The sequence below is a fragment of the Chrysochloris asiatica genome, unplaced genomic scaffold (assembly GCF_000296735.1).
Source record: "Chrysochloris asiatica unplaced genomic scaffold, ChrAsi1.0 scaffold00164, whole genome shotgun sequence".
NCBI classification, from domain to species: Eukaryota; Metazoa; Chordata; class Mammalia; order Afrosoricida; family Chrysochloridae; genus Chrysochloris; species Chrysochloris asiatica.
In genome coordinates this window covers 3,666,224-3,680,095 of record NW_006408682.1, presented here as the reverse complement: position 1 = coordinate 3,680,095, position 13,872 = coordinate 3,666,224, and the positions used below count along the sequence as shown (strand labels likewise).

The 13,872-nt window shown below is 42.4% G+C and overlaps 1 protein-coding gene across 2 annotated transcripts in view; it reads left to right on the top strand.

Annotated features, from left to right (window-relative positions):
• Nucleotides 1-13,872, top strand: part of CCNY (cyclin Y) — a 248,728-nt gene that overhangs the window by 211,154 nt on the left and 23,702 nt on the right. For both annotated transcript variants that reach the window (XM_006871228.1, XM_006871229.1), the window contains 3 exons: nt 6,045-6,080; nt 8,910-8,967; nt 9,069-9,188. In XM_006871228.1, the coding sequence (XP_006871290.1) occupies nt 6,045-6,080; nt 8,910-8,967; nt 9,069-9,188 (214 nt within the window). The remainder of the gene's footprint in view (nt 1-6,044; nt 6,081-8,909; nt 8,968-9,068; nt 9,189-13,872) is intronic.

Here is a 13,872-nt window from a genome sequence, read left to right as displayed (position 1 = left end):
AGGTTACTATTGTCACTTGCTTAAGACTCTGGGCTACAGGACAAAGCTGGCCTGGCAGATGGAGAGCAAGTACTTGGCTAAGAGTCAAGAGATCTGAGTTCTAATCTTGACTTGTCATTGATGGGTGGAGGGGTGGTTGGGTAAGACTGATTTCTTTGGGGGCTTTTTAGTTCCTTTTCTAAAACGGGGACAGATGGAGAAAGTGGAGTCTTTGGATACAATCTTTTCCCTTTGGGAGCCTGAGTGTCCTTCCTTTAAGATGGGAGGTCAGAGGGAGCCAGCACTGGCTAGTTTTGTGCTGTCACCACGAACTTAACTCCATGACAACACCCCTCAGTAGCAGTCACAGGGAACTTGATGGACCTGGGATCTGTGGCCAGCATATCAGTACAATTCGTGGAAAATGGAATTGAAAGATAATGGAATTTTAAAGAAACTGCCTGTTTAGCGACATTACATTCTACGTGTGAAAGAAGTGTTATAATCCCTAAGAAGTATTCATTTAACTTCAGTGGCTCAGGTGCCACAATGTCTACGTCAGACAGGGCAGCAATGAGGGATCTACCAGGGTCCTCGGGTCCAGAGGCTGTTCCAGGTGGAAGGGTAAGGACATGGCCACTAGGCTCAGGCCAGCTGTGTCTGCGTGCTGTCCTTCGGTTGTGAGGACAGCCTGTTTCTCAGATCTGACAGGAAGTAGATGTCTTCCTTCAGTAACTGGGTGTTTAAGGGCATGGACAATGACTAGCAACCATAAACCCAAACAGTCTGAGATGGCAACTGGGAAGATGTTTACATAATAGCCCACAAGGTAAAGCGCCACCTGTGTGATTTTGCTGGAGACCTGGTGGTGGTTTCCGAGGCTGTAAATCTTTACAGGAGCAGAAAGCGGAACAACTGGTAGTTTAGAACTGTTGACCCTGAGTTTAGCAGCCTGGTTTATAACCACCCTCGGAAACCCTTTACAGGGATGCTATGAGTTGGAACAGACTCCACGGCACATAACCACCATTGTTGTTGTTGTTAGGTACCATCGAGTCGATACTGACCCATAGCTACCTTATGCACAGCAGAACGAAACACTGCCCGATCCTGGGCCAACCTCACTGCTGTTGTCATGCCTGAGTCCATCGATGCTGCCTCTTGGCCAGTCCATCTCATTGGGGGTCTTCCTTACCACCACTTAAATACCTGTGGGACCTGATTTATGCATTGGAGGGAGGGAATGGGAGATGCAGTAATTCTAGGAAACATTTTTTAGACCAGTGTGGTGCTGTAGGTTAATGCACTGGACTGCAAAGTCAGCGGTTCAAGCTCACCAGCTGCTCCTTGGAAACCCTATACAGGGTCGCTGTGGGTCAGAACCGACTCAGTGACACTTACCAAAAACAAAAACAACAGAATTTGTGGAGGGAAGTGGGCAGCCCCGAAGAACTGTGCACTATGCCGTTACAGCAGATGCTCAAACTTTTAAAAGCACTAAAAGAAAGCTGTGAACTTTCTCTTCATCCTGAAATCTTGCTTTTCTGTAAGGAATGCAGAGTAGAATCCCAATGGGCCACTTGCCTCTCCTGGAAGCTGGGAGCTCTCTGGGGTGTACAGTCGGACCTGACTCAGTTGCTTACCACTTAACCCTTTGGCTGCTTGAAATCGCCACTGGTTGTGACACACTCACTTAAGAGCCTAGGTGGGAAAACTGGGAGATGGCAATTTGATATTTCAGTGATTAAGTCTTGAAAGGTTGCAAGCACATCAAACAGGTGCGTATCTCTGTCAGTGAGTGGTTTTTAGCCTTGTCTGCATGTTGGCTTACTTTTGCTAGAGTTCCTGATTAAATTGGTCTGAGAATTGCCTGCGTATTTAGATTTTTTAAAACTCCCTATGAGATTCTCATGGGTAGCCAGGGTTGAGAAATACTGATAATAAATGCACAGTTGCTTTGTCCTTCACTTCCAGAGTCCCCTTGAAACTTTTCAGTGAACTCGGGGTTAGTGAACACAGAGATGAAGAGCAGGGGGGACCGTCAGGATAGTTGAGTAGAGAAACAGCCTTTTGACAATGCAGATACCAGAGCTCTCCTGATCAAAGGACGCTTTCCCCACACTGCCCAGATTGGAAGTCCTTCAGGCATTGGCCCAGTTGTCTTAAAAAGCATCTACTTTTTTTTTTCAAATGCACACTGAAGAGTGAGGAACTAAGTGTGTGGGTCCTGGTGGACATGTTGTCATTAGAATCCTGACTCCCAAATCAGGGACTAAAGAGTGAAAGGCATTTTGAGATGTTAGCAGGCCTGGGGGAGTTCTTCTGCAAGGTATAAGAGGACAAGGATAAACAGAAAAAAAGGGGGTGTCAAAAGCAGGGGTGGGAAGATGCTAAACCCAAGTCCATCCTGTAAACAAGCAAACAGTCATTGCTGTCGTCTGTTCGGACTCATAGGGGCCCTGGTGATGCAGTGGTTCAGAACAGGACTGCTGAACTCAATGTCAGTGGTTTGAACCCATCAACCACTCTATGGCAGAAAGCTTTGACAGTTGGCTCAAGTAAAGCTGTCCAGCTGTGAAAACCCTGGGGGAAACTGCCGCTCTGTCCTGTAGCGTCACTGTGTCTCACACAGGGGTTAGGTGGGGGTGGCCTGAGGGGCAGAGTATAAAAAGTGTGGCCACGGACTCCTTCTTCATTCTTTTCATAGTGTTATTTCTTATTCGGAGAATTTTCTCTTCTTGTGCGTCCTCTGACACATGGGGTCCCCATGAATTGAAGTCATCTTGACAGCAACTGGTTTGTTAGTTTCTAATCTCCCTTAAATGCCAGCACCTGTCTTATTATTGATTTGACTTCAAATGCTAGCAGTACACCCCCCCCCACACACACACACACATCACTCCAAGACTCCCCTCTAAATCCTGTACCAGGCATGTGAGTGATTATGTAAGGGTGGAGGTTAGTGGGGAGCTCCACTCACACAGGTGGTCAAATCGTCCACTGTCCTTGGTCTCCTGGGAAGCCATGTACCCTCTTGCTGCTCTGGGGTCAGCGTTTCTGCACTCCAGTGCCCCCACCACTTGGTCTGCGGTGGTGTTGGGATTATCATATGTCTTGCTAGTTTGTTGTTGAGTGCCCTCAAGTAAGTTCCAACCCATAGCAACCCTGTATAGGATTTCCAAGGAGCAGCTAGTGAGCTTGAACCACTGACCTTGCAGTTCAAACGACTTTGCAGTCTGACGCATTAAATAACCCACAGTGCCAACATCACACGTCTGTTTGTTTTCTTGGGCAATAATATAGCATCTTGTTCCTTCCCAGCTATATGGGCAAAGCAAACCTTTTGGTTAAAATGTACTTTGGTCCTTTGGTTTGTTCCATCTCATTGTTGGAGAGACCTCGTGGCTGAATCCAGGCCTTGAAGCCTAAAGCCTGAGGCGAGTTCAGTTATCTCCTGCTTGCCATTTCTCCCCAGCTAGAAAGACTAGTAAACTGGCTTGTAGAGGTGTGCTGTGCATGAATCTGCAGTGCAGCTCAGCCTTTCACATTCTGGGACATAACCTTGACTGGAAGTTGGCCTACTACATGGTTCTACCTTTCATGGAGATCTAATGCCATGAGAAGCTCATTCCTATCTTTGTCTGGGAAGAAGAATCTTGGGGCCCTGAGGGATTTTCCTTCAGTCTGCAGAAGCCAGACCTTTTGAGATGAAATCCTTAATAGAGGAATAGGAGTAATAATAATAACTTTCATTTTTGAACTTTATATTTGAGAGAATACACTATCTCATTTGATACTAATAACTCATCAATTTATAGAGTGTATCATTCTAATATTATAATTGAGGAAATTAAGGCTCTCAGAGGGGAATGAACTCTAATAAATGAAGGAGGTAGATTTTGGACCTTGGTTTGTCTGCCTCGCAGGGAAAGCAAGAACCGTTTTCTTAATCAATCAATCAAAGAGATTAAACTAATCACCGCACTGAACCCGATCATATGAAACATTCAATTTAAGCCTGGCATTAGATAAGAAAAGCAATCATCACAGATGACTATTAAATGGATAAAACAGTAATTTCTTACTGATTTTTAGAAGCAGCGTAGTGTAGAACGAAAGGGCACAAAACCATTCTGTAGGTTGGAAATCCTGGCATCTAGGATCTGAACCTTCGCTTTCTCATTTATAAAGTAGAATCAATCTTAGTGCTTGATTTTCTTTTAATGTATATGAAAGCAATTCGAATTTGTTATTCATTCTGCAGCCCTTTCACCCAATTACAATTCTTTCATCAGATTAGATGCTTTTCAAGATGTCAGAAGAAATGGCGGAAGTACTACCATTTTTTCATGAATATTTTGAACACTTTGACTAAAATCACTTTGAATAAATAAAGCTGGAAAGACATTGAGTTAGAAGAACAGAAGTTTTCTTGCGACAGGGTGAGATTAGCTCTTGTCATCCTCTGAGCTTGCTCACTGAAGATCTGTTGGTACCACGGAGAGAAACAGAAAAGTCTGATATAGCCACTTCACTCTGTTCTTAAAATAACAGGAAAACCTGTTGCTGTCAAGTCGATTCCAACTCATGTGTAAAAATATTTTTTTGGCTTCTTTATTAATTAAATTACTCAGTAAAGTAAAGCTAGTGGAAGGACCTAGACCTTTTCCCCAAGAGAGAAAACATGTCACCCTGAATAACTCTGCCAGCTGGGTGGTGGTAGTGATGTGCTGTGGAGTCGATTCCGACTCACAGAGACTCTGTTATAGGGTGTCCGAGGCTATAAATCTTTACAGGAGCAGAAAGCCTCATCTTTCTCCCGCAGAACCGCTGGTAGTTTTGAACTGCTGACCTTGAGGTTAGCAGCCCGATTCATAACCATTACGTTACCAGAGCCAGCTGGGTAGATGATCAGAAAAACACAAATGGAAAAACTGGTGCTTTTTCCACCTAGCCAGCTGGTGAACTTTTTTTTTAGAACATTAAAGGTGAGGGTCAACAAATGTGAGGTGCAACAGACACTGTAAGTAATACTTATTTGTGAGGATGTTCATTATGATGTTAATTATAACTGCAAAATGCTAGGGATAACTTAAATGCTCAGTAGCAGGGAGTGATTAGAAAATTAGGCAACCATATGATGGAATGTTACAATTAGGTGTTTAAAGAATATTATAATGGTTAGAAAAATGTTAATATAATGAATAAAAGTAGGCTGCACAGTGTAATTTATTGATAACAAAGGCAATTCAAACCCACCCACTGCTGTGAGGGAGAAAGATGAGGCTTTCTGTTCCCATGAAGATTTACAGTCTTGGAAATCCTATATGGGGTCACTATGATTCAGAATCAACTCATTGGCAATGGGAACAGATTTCTATATATCTTAAGTTAAAAATAGCTATCTTTGGGTAGAGGAATTATTTTTCTTTATGTTTTCTATAGTTTCCAGTATTTCTACATTAATAAAATGTAGTTTTTTAGTAGTGTTTATCTTCAGTTGGTGTGGGAGATATCTGTTAAAGTCAATCTTTCAAACTAAAATAAAAATTTTAAGTTACTGCTGTAAATAAAAATTAGAATACCATTTCAGCAAGTGAATGGGTAAGTTGGGCAGATTGCCAAAGGTTATTGATTTAAAAGCAGCAATGCTAAAATGTTATGAGTATTCACATTCTTCTTCTAGAGAAACCACTAATTTTTTGATATAGCAGGTAATGAGTTGAAAATTTCTAAAGGGATCTGATTTGTACCACCTGATACTTTTTATAGTGCATGCTTTTTACAAATACGGGAAGCTTACAATTTCTGTTAGAGCAGTTTGTTTTTAAATCTGACATTTCTGAAGAAGATTTAGTAATCCGGGGAAGAGAACACCAGATTGACTTGCTTTGAAGAATGCATTTTCTTGAACGGTATTGTGAATGAAATGATACTGTGTTCAGATAGATTGTTTGCCTTTTACTTATATGTGAATAGTTAAGATCTGACTGATGCCTGGTAATTGTTTGTATACGATCTAGAATATGTGTATGAAACATTGAACCTTTCATTTTATTTTACAGTGTAGCTCTCGCAATATATTACCACATCAAAAACAGGTATGTGGCCGATAAATTTTGTGCTAGTTTATAGCTTATCTTCTATTAAGTATATCCAATTTTTTTTCCTCTATTTTGTCTAGAACTGCCTCAGCCTTCGAACTTTATATTCTTAACCCATATTGTCATAAAATTTCTAAAGTTGGTATAATTTGCAGAACTTTACACGTATGCACTGAACTGCTTTTGAATTACAGGAAACCACATGGGTTGTTCATGATTGAAACCAGCAAAACAGGACAAACCGTAATGATGTTCAGTCTCTTCTTCACTGTGTATTTTGTGTTTAAATAGTCTAGCTTTTATAAAATATAATTAAAAGGCTACTGTGTTCAACTTTAGTATGAAAGAGATAATGTTTAATGTATAATGTGAATTTTTTTAGAAAAGGAAATTTAGGTGTAAATGGAAACATAAAGTCTAACATTGTAGAATGTAGAAGTGTTCTCTGATATGATTGGGTCTGGTCATTTAAAAAGTCAGTTAAATCAGAGATTGTTAAAAAAAGCAAACAAACCAGACACCTACCTGAAACATTTTATTTCAACATAAACATGTCAGAATACATTCCTTCGTCAGTGTTTTTATATAGAGACTGGCCTTTGCTTCCAGCACAGAGCACTGATTGGAATACCAAAGTGTTTCGTTTTCCACAAGGCCATCTCTATACGTCATCCTTTCCAAATTCTAGTTTGCTTTGTTTTAAATACTGAGAAAGCTTAAAACATTTGCAAAGCAACCTGTGTGTAGAATCATTTGGGTTTTGACACTTAATTGCAAAAGAGTCCCAGTGGTGCATTGGTTAAGTGTTCAGCTGTTGACTTAAAGGTTTGTGGTTCGAATTCACCAGCTGCCTCATTGGAGAACGATCTGGCAATTCCAGGACTCTGGGATACTGATTGTTGTTGTTAAGTACCGTGGAGTCAGTTCCGACTCATAGTGACCCTGTACACAGGGTTCCCGAGGTTGCAGATCATTATGGGAGCAGAAAGCCTCATCTTTCTCCTGTGGAACAGCTGGTAGTTTTGAGCTGCTGACCTTGAGGTTAGCAGCCCGATTCGTAACCACTTTACAGATAAAGAAATTGAGGCCTAGGGAAATGAAACAGTTTGCCAAAGATGACACAAGTAGTAAAATTAGGGAAATGAGATTTGAACCCAAACAGTCTACAACCAGTCCTTTACTCTTAATACTCTCCTGGCTTAATGATGATTAATTGCACCAAAAGTAAGTGAGTGGATGTGGAGAAAGTTCAACTACATAAGCGAATATTATTAAGTGAGGAGGCTTGATCTACAGATAGTAGCCTGGGGGTGTCTTGAGGGGATGGGGCAGCATTCGGCTTTCTCTTCGATAAAGCCTCTTGGCCACAGTGTTAGAGTGGGTACAGGTGCATATGCTTGAACAGAGATGATGCTGTTCCATGGGGAAATACCTTGTGATGGGAGTGAGAGGAAGCAGTCTACTTCTCAAAGGATACAGTTTGTTTCCAAAGTCATTTTAGGTCACTGTTCTTAACCCTCATGTATATTTCTGCCTGCATACTCCACTTTAGAATGACTTCTGATGAGTCTTGCTCTAGAGTGGCTTCGTGGCCTTTCAGGGGTTCCCATTCATCAGGAAAATTGAGACAGCTTTTGCTCTCGCAGCCTCCTGGCCATCTTGCAGAGGGTGTGAGTGAGGGGAAGGACCAGCTGATTCCTCATAGCCAGGGTCATTATAAAAGGGAGTCTAACCAGCTGCTTCCAGAACCAACAGCCTCCGTGTTTCTAGATCCAGAGATCAGGTCCTGCCTGCCTAGTTGGAACTTGTCTATCACTTAAGTTTGTCTACATGTTGGCTGTCTGTGCTCCTGTGGGCGAGGGAACAAGTGAACACCGGTGTGAAGGCCCAGAGCTGATTAAGGGAGGAAAAAAAAAATCCTGTTTTGCAACTGCACTAATGAAAATTGAGCAGTTTTTCCAAGTCCTTGTCTTTAATTTTTATTCAGACAAGAAATTTATAGAGAGGAAATTGGTGTTTGTCATGATGGGCATGTTTTAGAGAAAATTCTGTAACCTTTGGATTTCTTTAAGCATAGTTGGTGTAAAGAGGTACAGGCTTACTGAAATTGTATGATATGACCATAGCAGTGATTTCCAGATTTGGTTTTTTAAAGAAAAAATATCCAGGTGCAATTCTATTTACCTGGAATAGATGAACATCAGGCTGCCTTAGAAGGGGTGAGGTGGTCCCCACAGGGCACTGTGATTCCTGGGAAGACCACCACTATAAAATGGTTGTTTACTACCTTGGTAGCAACCAGCTAGTACAGGTTTATAGGTTGGCAAATTACGCTTGTCTATGTGTCACCTTCTAAAATTGTGAAATTCCTGGTTAATGAATTAGTCAAGTTGCATGTTGTGAACATTTCAAACTACTCTCTAGGACACACTGATGTTCACACCATTGACTTCCTACCAACCACAAGTTTTGAGCAGAATAAGTTCGCCTTTGCTCAGAAACATGATGTTAAAGAAATTTAAGTCACTTGCACAGATTTGGTTCATTTGAAAAGCCAGAAAATGAAAGATCTAAATTTTTACCTCATTAATTCAACTAAGTATGTTTCGTTTCCTTTATTCAGATTATTCAGATAAATGTGATTTAAATGTTATATCCAAGGAAAAGGAATTGTTATTCACCAGTAACTGACAGCCTCCCCCACATGTGGCACTGCCTTCTGTTTCTTGAAATGCATTTGGATCTAAATATATTTTATGCTCTCTTTTGACTGATACATATTCTTGTGGAAAATACACTCCATTTTCTGTTATTTTTCCATTCCAGGGACCCAGATGGAAGGATGCTCTTAGATATTTTTGATGAAAACCTTCACCCTCTTTCGGTAATCTCCTCCACGTGTTTTATGAGCTTGTTTAACTCTTGTCCCTTTTTGGTTTGCTCTTAGTGGGTACACCAATCATGTGCCAATGTTTCCTTCCCCAGAAATCCGAAGTGCCACCAGACTATGATAAACACAACCCAGAGCAGAAACAGATTTACCGGTTTGTTCGGACGCTCTTCAGTGCTGCCCAGCTGACGGCTGAATGTGCTATAGTCACACTGGTGAGTGCCCTGAGCACCTGCAGCCACCCTGTGTCTGCGGGTCGGGATGCCAGCAGGGAATCCTTACCAGGGGTTCCAGGGGAAACTATGGATTCAGCTTCCATGGTCTTGTCCCGGGGAGAATACATTTCGGAAATCCCAAAGAAGGTTTGATGTGTATTTCATAGTCCCCACTAAAAGTCATTATAAAGCCGTATTCAAACCAACAGATTCTGAAACATTTAAGACAGGTAAGCCAAACACTTGCGCTAAAGGGAAGTAAGAAGGACCCGGACCACCCCCTACGTCCAGGATTCCTGTTGTTGATTCTCCACAAAGGTTTTAATTGAACAGAGCTGACCATGTAGGAAGGAGACGTGTATTGTTAGCTTTTGTTTTGTGATCTTTGTATAAACCACGCCTGTGACATATTTAGAAGCAACCTGGAGGTAATTTACACCTTAAGAAAGAGCAAGGTTTTGGGACTTCTGAGGTCAGATCTCACTTGGGAAGTGAATTTAACAATGGGACCCATTGTCACTGACCTTTGTATGTAACTCAGATAAGAAGTCAGCTCTGTGAATGGTGGGTCCTGGAGGAGGTCTTAATGTTTGTAGGCTACTGGAGTATAGAAGACACTGTTGTGCTCTTAGGCTGAATCAACAGTAAACCTGTTTGCTTGTTTATTCTTTCCTCTGTTCATCCATTTGCTTGGTCATTTGCACCCTCAAGAACTTACCAATGGGTGAAGTAAACATTCTACAAGTAATTATTAAGTTATATGCAATAACGATCAATTCTTTTATCATAATTGAGATGTGTATTTGCCTCCCAACCCTATTAATTCCCAAGAGGATTGTAAGTTCTTATAAAAACATAGAAGAGACAACAGGGGCTAAAAGCATATTTTACACAGGAAAATTGGATTAAAGCATTAAAAAAAAAAAAAAAAAGATGAAACCATAGGTGATATTTAATACTACTAGCATAGTGGTTACGAATCAGGCTGCAAACCTTAAGGTCAGCAGTTCGAAACTACCAGCTGTTACGTGGGAGAAAGATGAGGCTTTCTGCTCCCGTAAGATTTACAGCCTCGGAAACCCTGTACAGGGTCACTATGAGTTGGAACCGACTCCACAGCACACTAACACCATCACCAGTACTAAAATTTACTTCTGGTATGGCACTGTGGGTTACTGTGCCAGACTCCAAAGCCGTTTGAAATGCAAAGTTGGCGGTTCAAACTCATCAGCCGCTCTTCAGAAACTCTACAGGTTCGCTGTGGGTCAGAACCAACTCAACAACATTTAACCACAATACTAAAATTCACACCATAAAGGAAAATTTTATTTTGAAATTGCTGTAGATGGAATTTAATTGATTTTTTTTTTTTTTAAATCATTAGTTCCTAAACAATGTCTGAGCTGATGGTGATTTACTGATTTTTAGGTTAGTGGAGGACTGAGGTAAACATTTGAATCCCAGCAGATTCCTGAGAAGCCTTGAGAGAGTACTGAAATGCCCATTTCCCTGTTCTGAGGGCACAGACGGTGGCAGGGGCGAGTTTATTAGTCCGCTTAGTTGGAGTTCTGTGGGAACAACTTTCATCTGTGAACAGTTCCCAGTTCTGAAACCTTCAGGATAGTCATACTTGATTGTCTTGCGTGAATTGGCTCCTGTTTGTTGCAGTCTAGAGGAGGCGCCACAGACTTAATCTGACCTCAGACGACTGCTACTTGCTTTGACTTTATGCTGTGGGGAGAAGACAGGTAGATAATGCCCGCTCTGAGAAGGGTCCTGGTAGGATCTTCTCTCACGTCCTCTGGAGTTAGGAGGAGCCATCAGTCTGGGCCTGGCCTACGGTTGATGGAGATGCTCTCCTCCCTGCTTTTCTCAGGGCACATACTTGCCCCTTGTGCAGGGGAGCGGAATGGAGAAGGACAGCAGCTAGCTGGCCCTGCTGCCCACAAGGAAAGAGACTGAAGGCTGATATGACCAGAGAGCTTACAGGTCCCCCAGACATCCAGACTCCAGTTTGCTGTTGTTAATTACCATGGAGTTGGTTCTGACTCATAGTGACTCTGTACAGGGTTTCCGAGGCTGTAAATCTTTACAGGAGCAGAACGCCTCATCTTTCTCCCACGGAACCGCTGGTAGTTTCAAACTGCCAACCTTGAGGTTAGCAGCCCCACTTGTAACCACTATGCTACCAGAGCTCCTTAGTTAGCCCACCCCAAATATTTCATGGCTTAATTAATTGATTTTTAAAGAGGAAATAATAACTTGGCACAACTAAATTTATCTTTTAGCTTTGCTGTACAAACAGCAAAACCTGCTCATTGATAACGACAGTTGAGTAAATTAATCAGAAGGCAAGCTCATTAAATTGCATACGCCTGTAGAGTGCATGCGTTTCTTAAAGTGAGCGAGTCCTTACTGAATTACCTGAAGTTGAGCCATAAGAACACTTTGTAATATGCCTACTGGCACCTGTGGAGATGCCAACACCACTGTTTTCAGATGGGTAGTGGGCCAGAGCACCCAGCTGGCCCTTGAGTGTGGCCCATCTTTTCACTGAGACCCAGTTTGGTCCCATGTGGGATGATAGGAAGAAAGCCTTACCGGCTGTCTCAGTCAGGGATCTTTGCTTCTGAGGACCAGAAGCCCAGACAAAGAGGCCTAGCAGAGAGGAGAGTTGTTGGCAGGGTTCAGAGTGTCTCACATTGCCCTTGTCTTCTGAAAGCACAGTCAGGCCTTGCAGTGGGTCATTGGCTGCTCCCTGCCTCCCTGGACCACCTCCTCTCATCCCTGCTCCTCTCTGCAGGATTGTGTCATTAATTTGACTGGCTTTCACTGCTTTACATTGGACTTGGCCAGGAAATAACTGTCCCAGCTCTGACTATACATGAGTTTCCATTGAAGACCCAACACTGGATAACTCAATCTCTGTTTTTGGTTCAGATTTTGATAAGGGGGTGAATTTTGATGGACTGCAGTCCATAAGTTTTGGTATGTTTTTGTGTCTTTGTTTTCATCGGTGTTTTACTTTGTGAAAATAGTATAGTCACCACATACCCCAAACTTTACCTTTTTTTTAATGTCTTACATTGCTGGTGGTGTTAATTGCTGCCGAGTCGCTTCTGACTCATAGGGTTTCCGAGGAGCAGTGGTGGGTTTGAACCACGGACCTTTTGGTTAGCAAGTGAGTGCTTGTCTTACAACACCACACCAGGACTCCATGTAAGGTTTCTGAGACTGTGACTCTTTACAGGAGCAGACAGCCTCATCTTGGCCTCTTAGCTCTAAACCAAAAACCTAAACCCACTTCCTTCAAGTCGGTGTGGCCTGGCAGCATCCCTGTGGAGTGCACGTGTTTCTTACAGTGTGTGAGTCCTCACTGATACATTGCTAGTAACTAAAGTCTGCATTTTATTCAGATTTCCTTAGTGCTTACCAGGCCCTTTTCTTGTTGTGGGGCCCTGTCTAAGAGTCTACCTTACACCCTGTGGTTAGTTGATGATGCATGGAGGGGATTGTAACCATGGCAATGAAACAATATACGATAAGATGAATCTAAAACTAATGTTCTCCCATGTAAACTATCACACGATTCACAATAAAACATTAAAAAAAAGAAGGAATGAAGTTTTGCACAGCTCAAAAAAAAATAAAAGGTTCTACCATACATCTAGTTGCCGTGCCTCCATAGGCTCCCCTTGGCTGTGGTATGAAACTAGTTGTTCCTGTTAGCCTGGACAGGTGTGAGGAGGACTGGTCAGGGATCTGATTGAATGTCCTTTAGTTGGGATTTGTCTGCTGTTTTTCTCATGCCATTTTCATAGCAATATCTCAAGGGTTCACAGCATGATGCATGATTGTTGATGTTGACCCTTCTCATTTGGCTGGGATAATATTTACCAGATATCTATCTCCACTGTAAAGTTACTGGTTTTTTGCTTCCTCCTTTTCATATTATAAGGAGCTCTCATGACGCTGTGGATAGTTATTAGGGTACTAACCACAAAGTGCACAATTCAAACCCACCTGCCACTCACTCCGCAGGAGAAAGATGAGGCTGTCAATTCCCTTACAGAATCACAGCCTCAAAAACTGTACGGGGTCACTATGCGTTGGAATCAGCTCGACGGCTGTGGGTTTGTTTTGAGGGGTTGGTTCATGCTGTGCCCCTCTGAAGGAAAGCACTACATTGAGGGAATGGGTAGTTATACTGTACCTTCTCGAGTGCTGTGTTACTTTTAACTAAGAAGGTACTTGTCATTTTCAGGAATGCAAGTTGTGCCTGCCTGAGTTGGGTCCCTGGTGGGTGGCTTTGTCAGAGTCTCATCATTGCTGCCCAACCATCCATGCTTGCCAGGCAGCTCCAGAGGCTAGTCCTCTCAGAGGCTAGTCCCCACATGGTGACGGGGCCTCTGCCATCTTACTGATTAAGGCTCCCTTTTTGTGTCACTAGTGTCTGAGGAGTTTAGAGGCTGTTCTTCAATATTTCATCATTCATTGACCTGCCCAAATATGTATTCAATTGCTCCTCTAATTGCTAGTAAATAATAAGAGGGTAGAGAAGTCACCAGGCAGCCAAACTCTGAGTAACAGGGGGTCTGAAAAGATGAGCTATCCCCATGCAAGTTCAGTCATACCAACAAGCAGGCAGACGCTGTTGGGCTAAAGTTATCAGCCCCAAATGTGT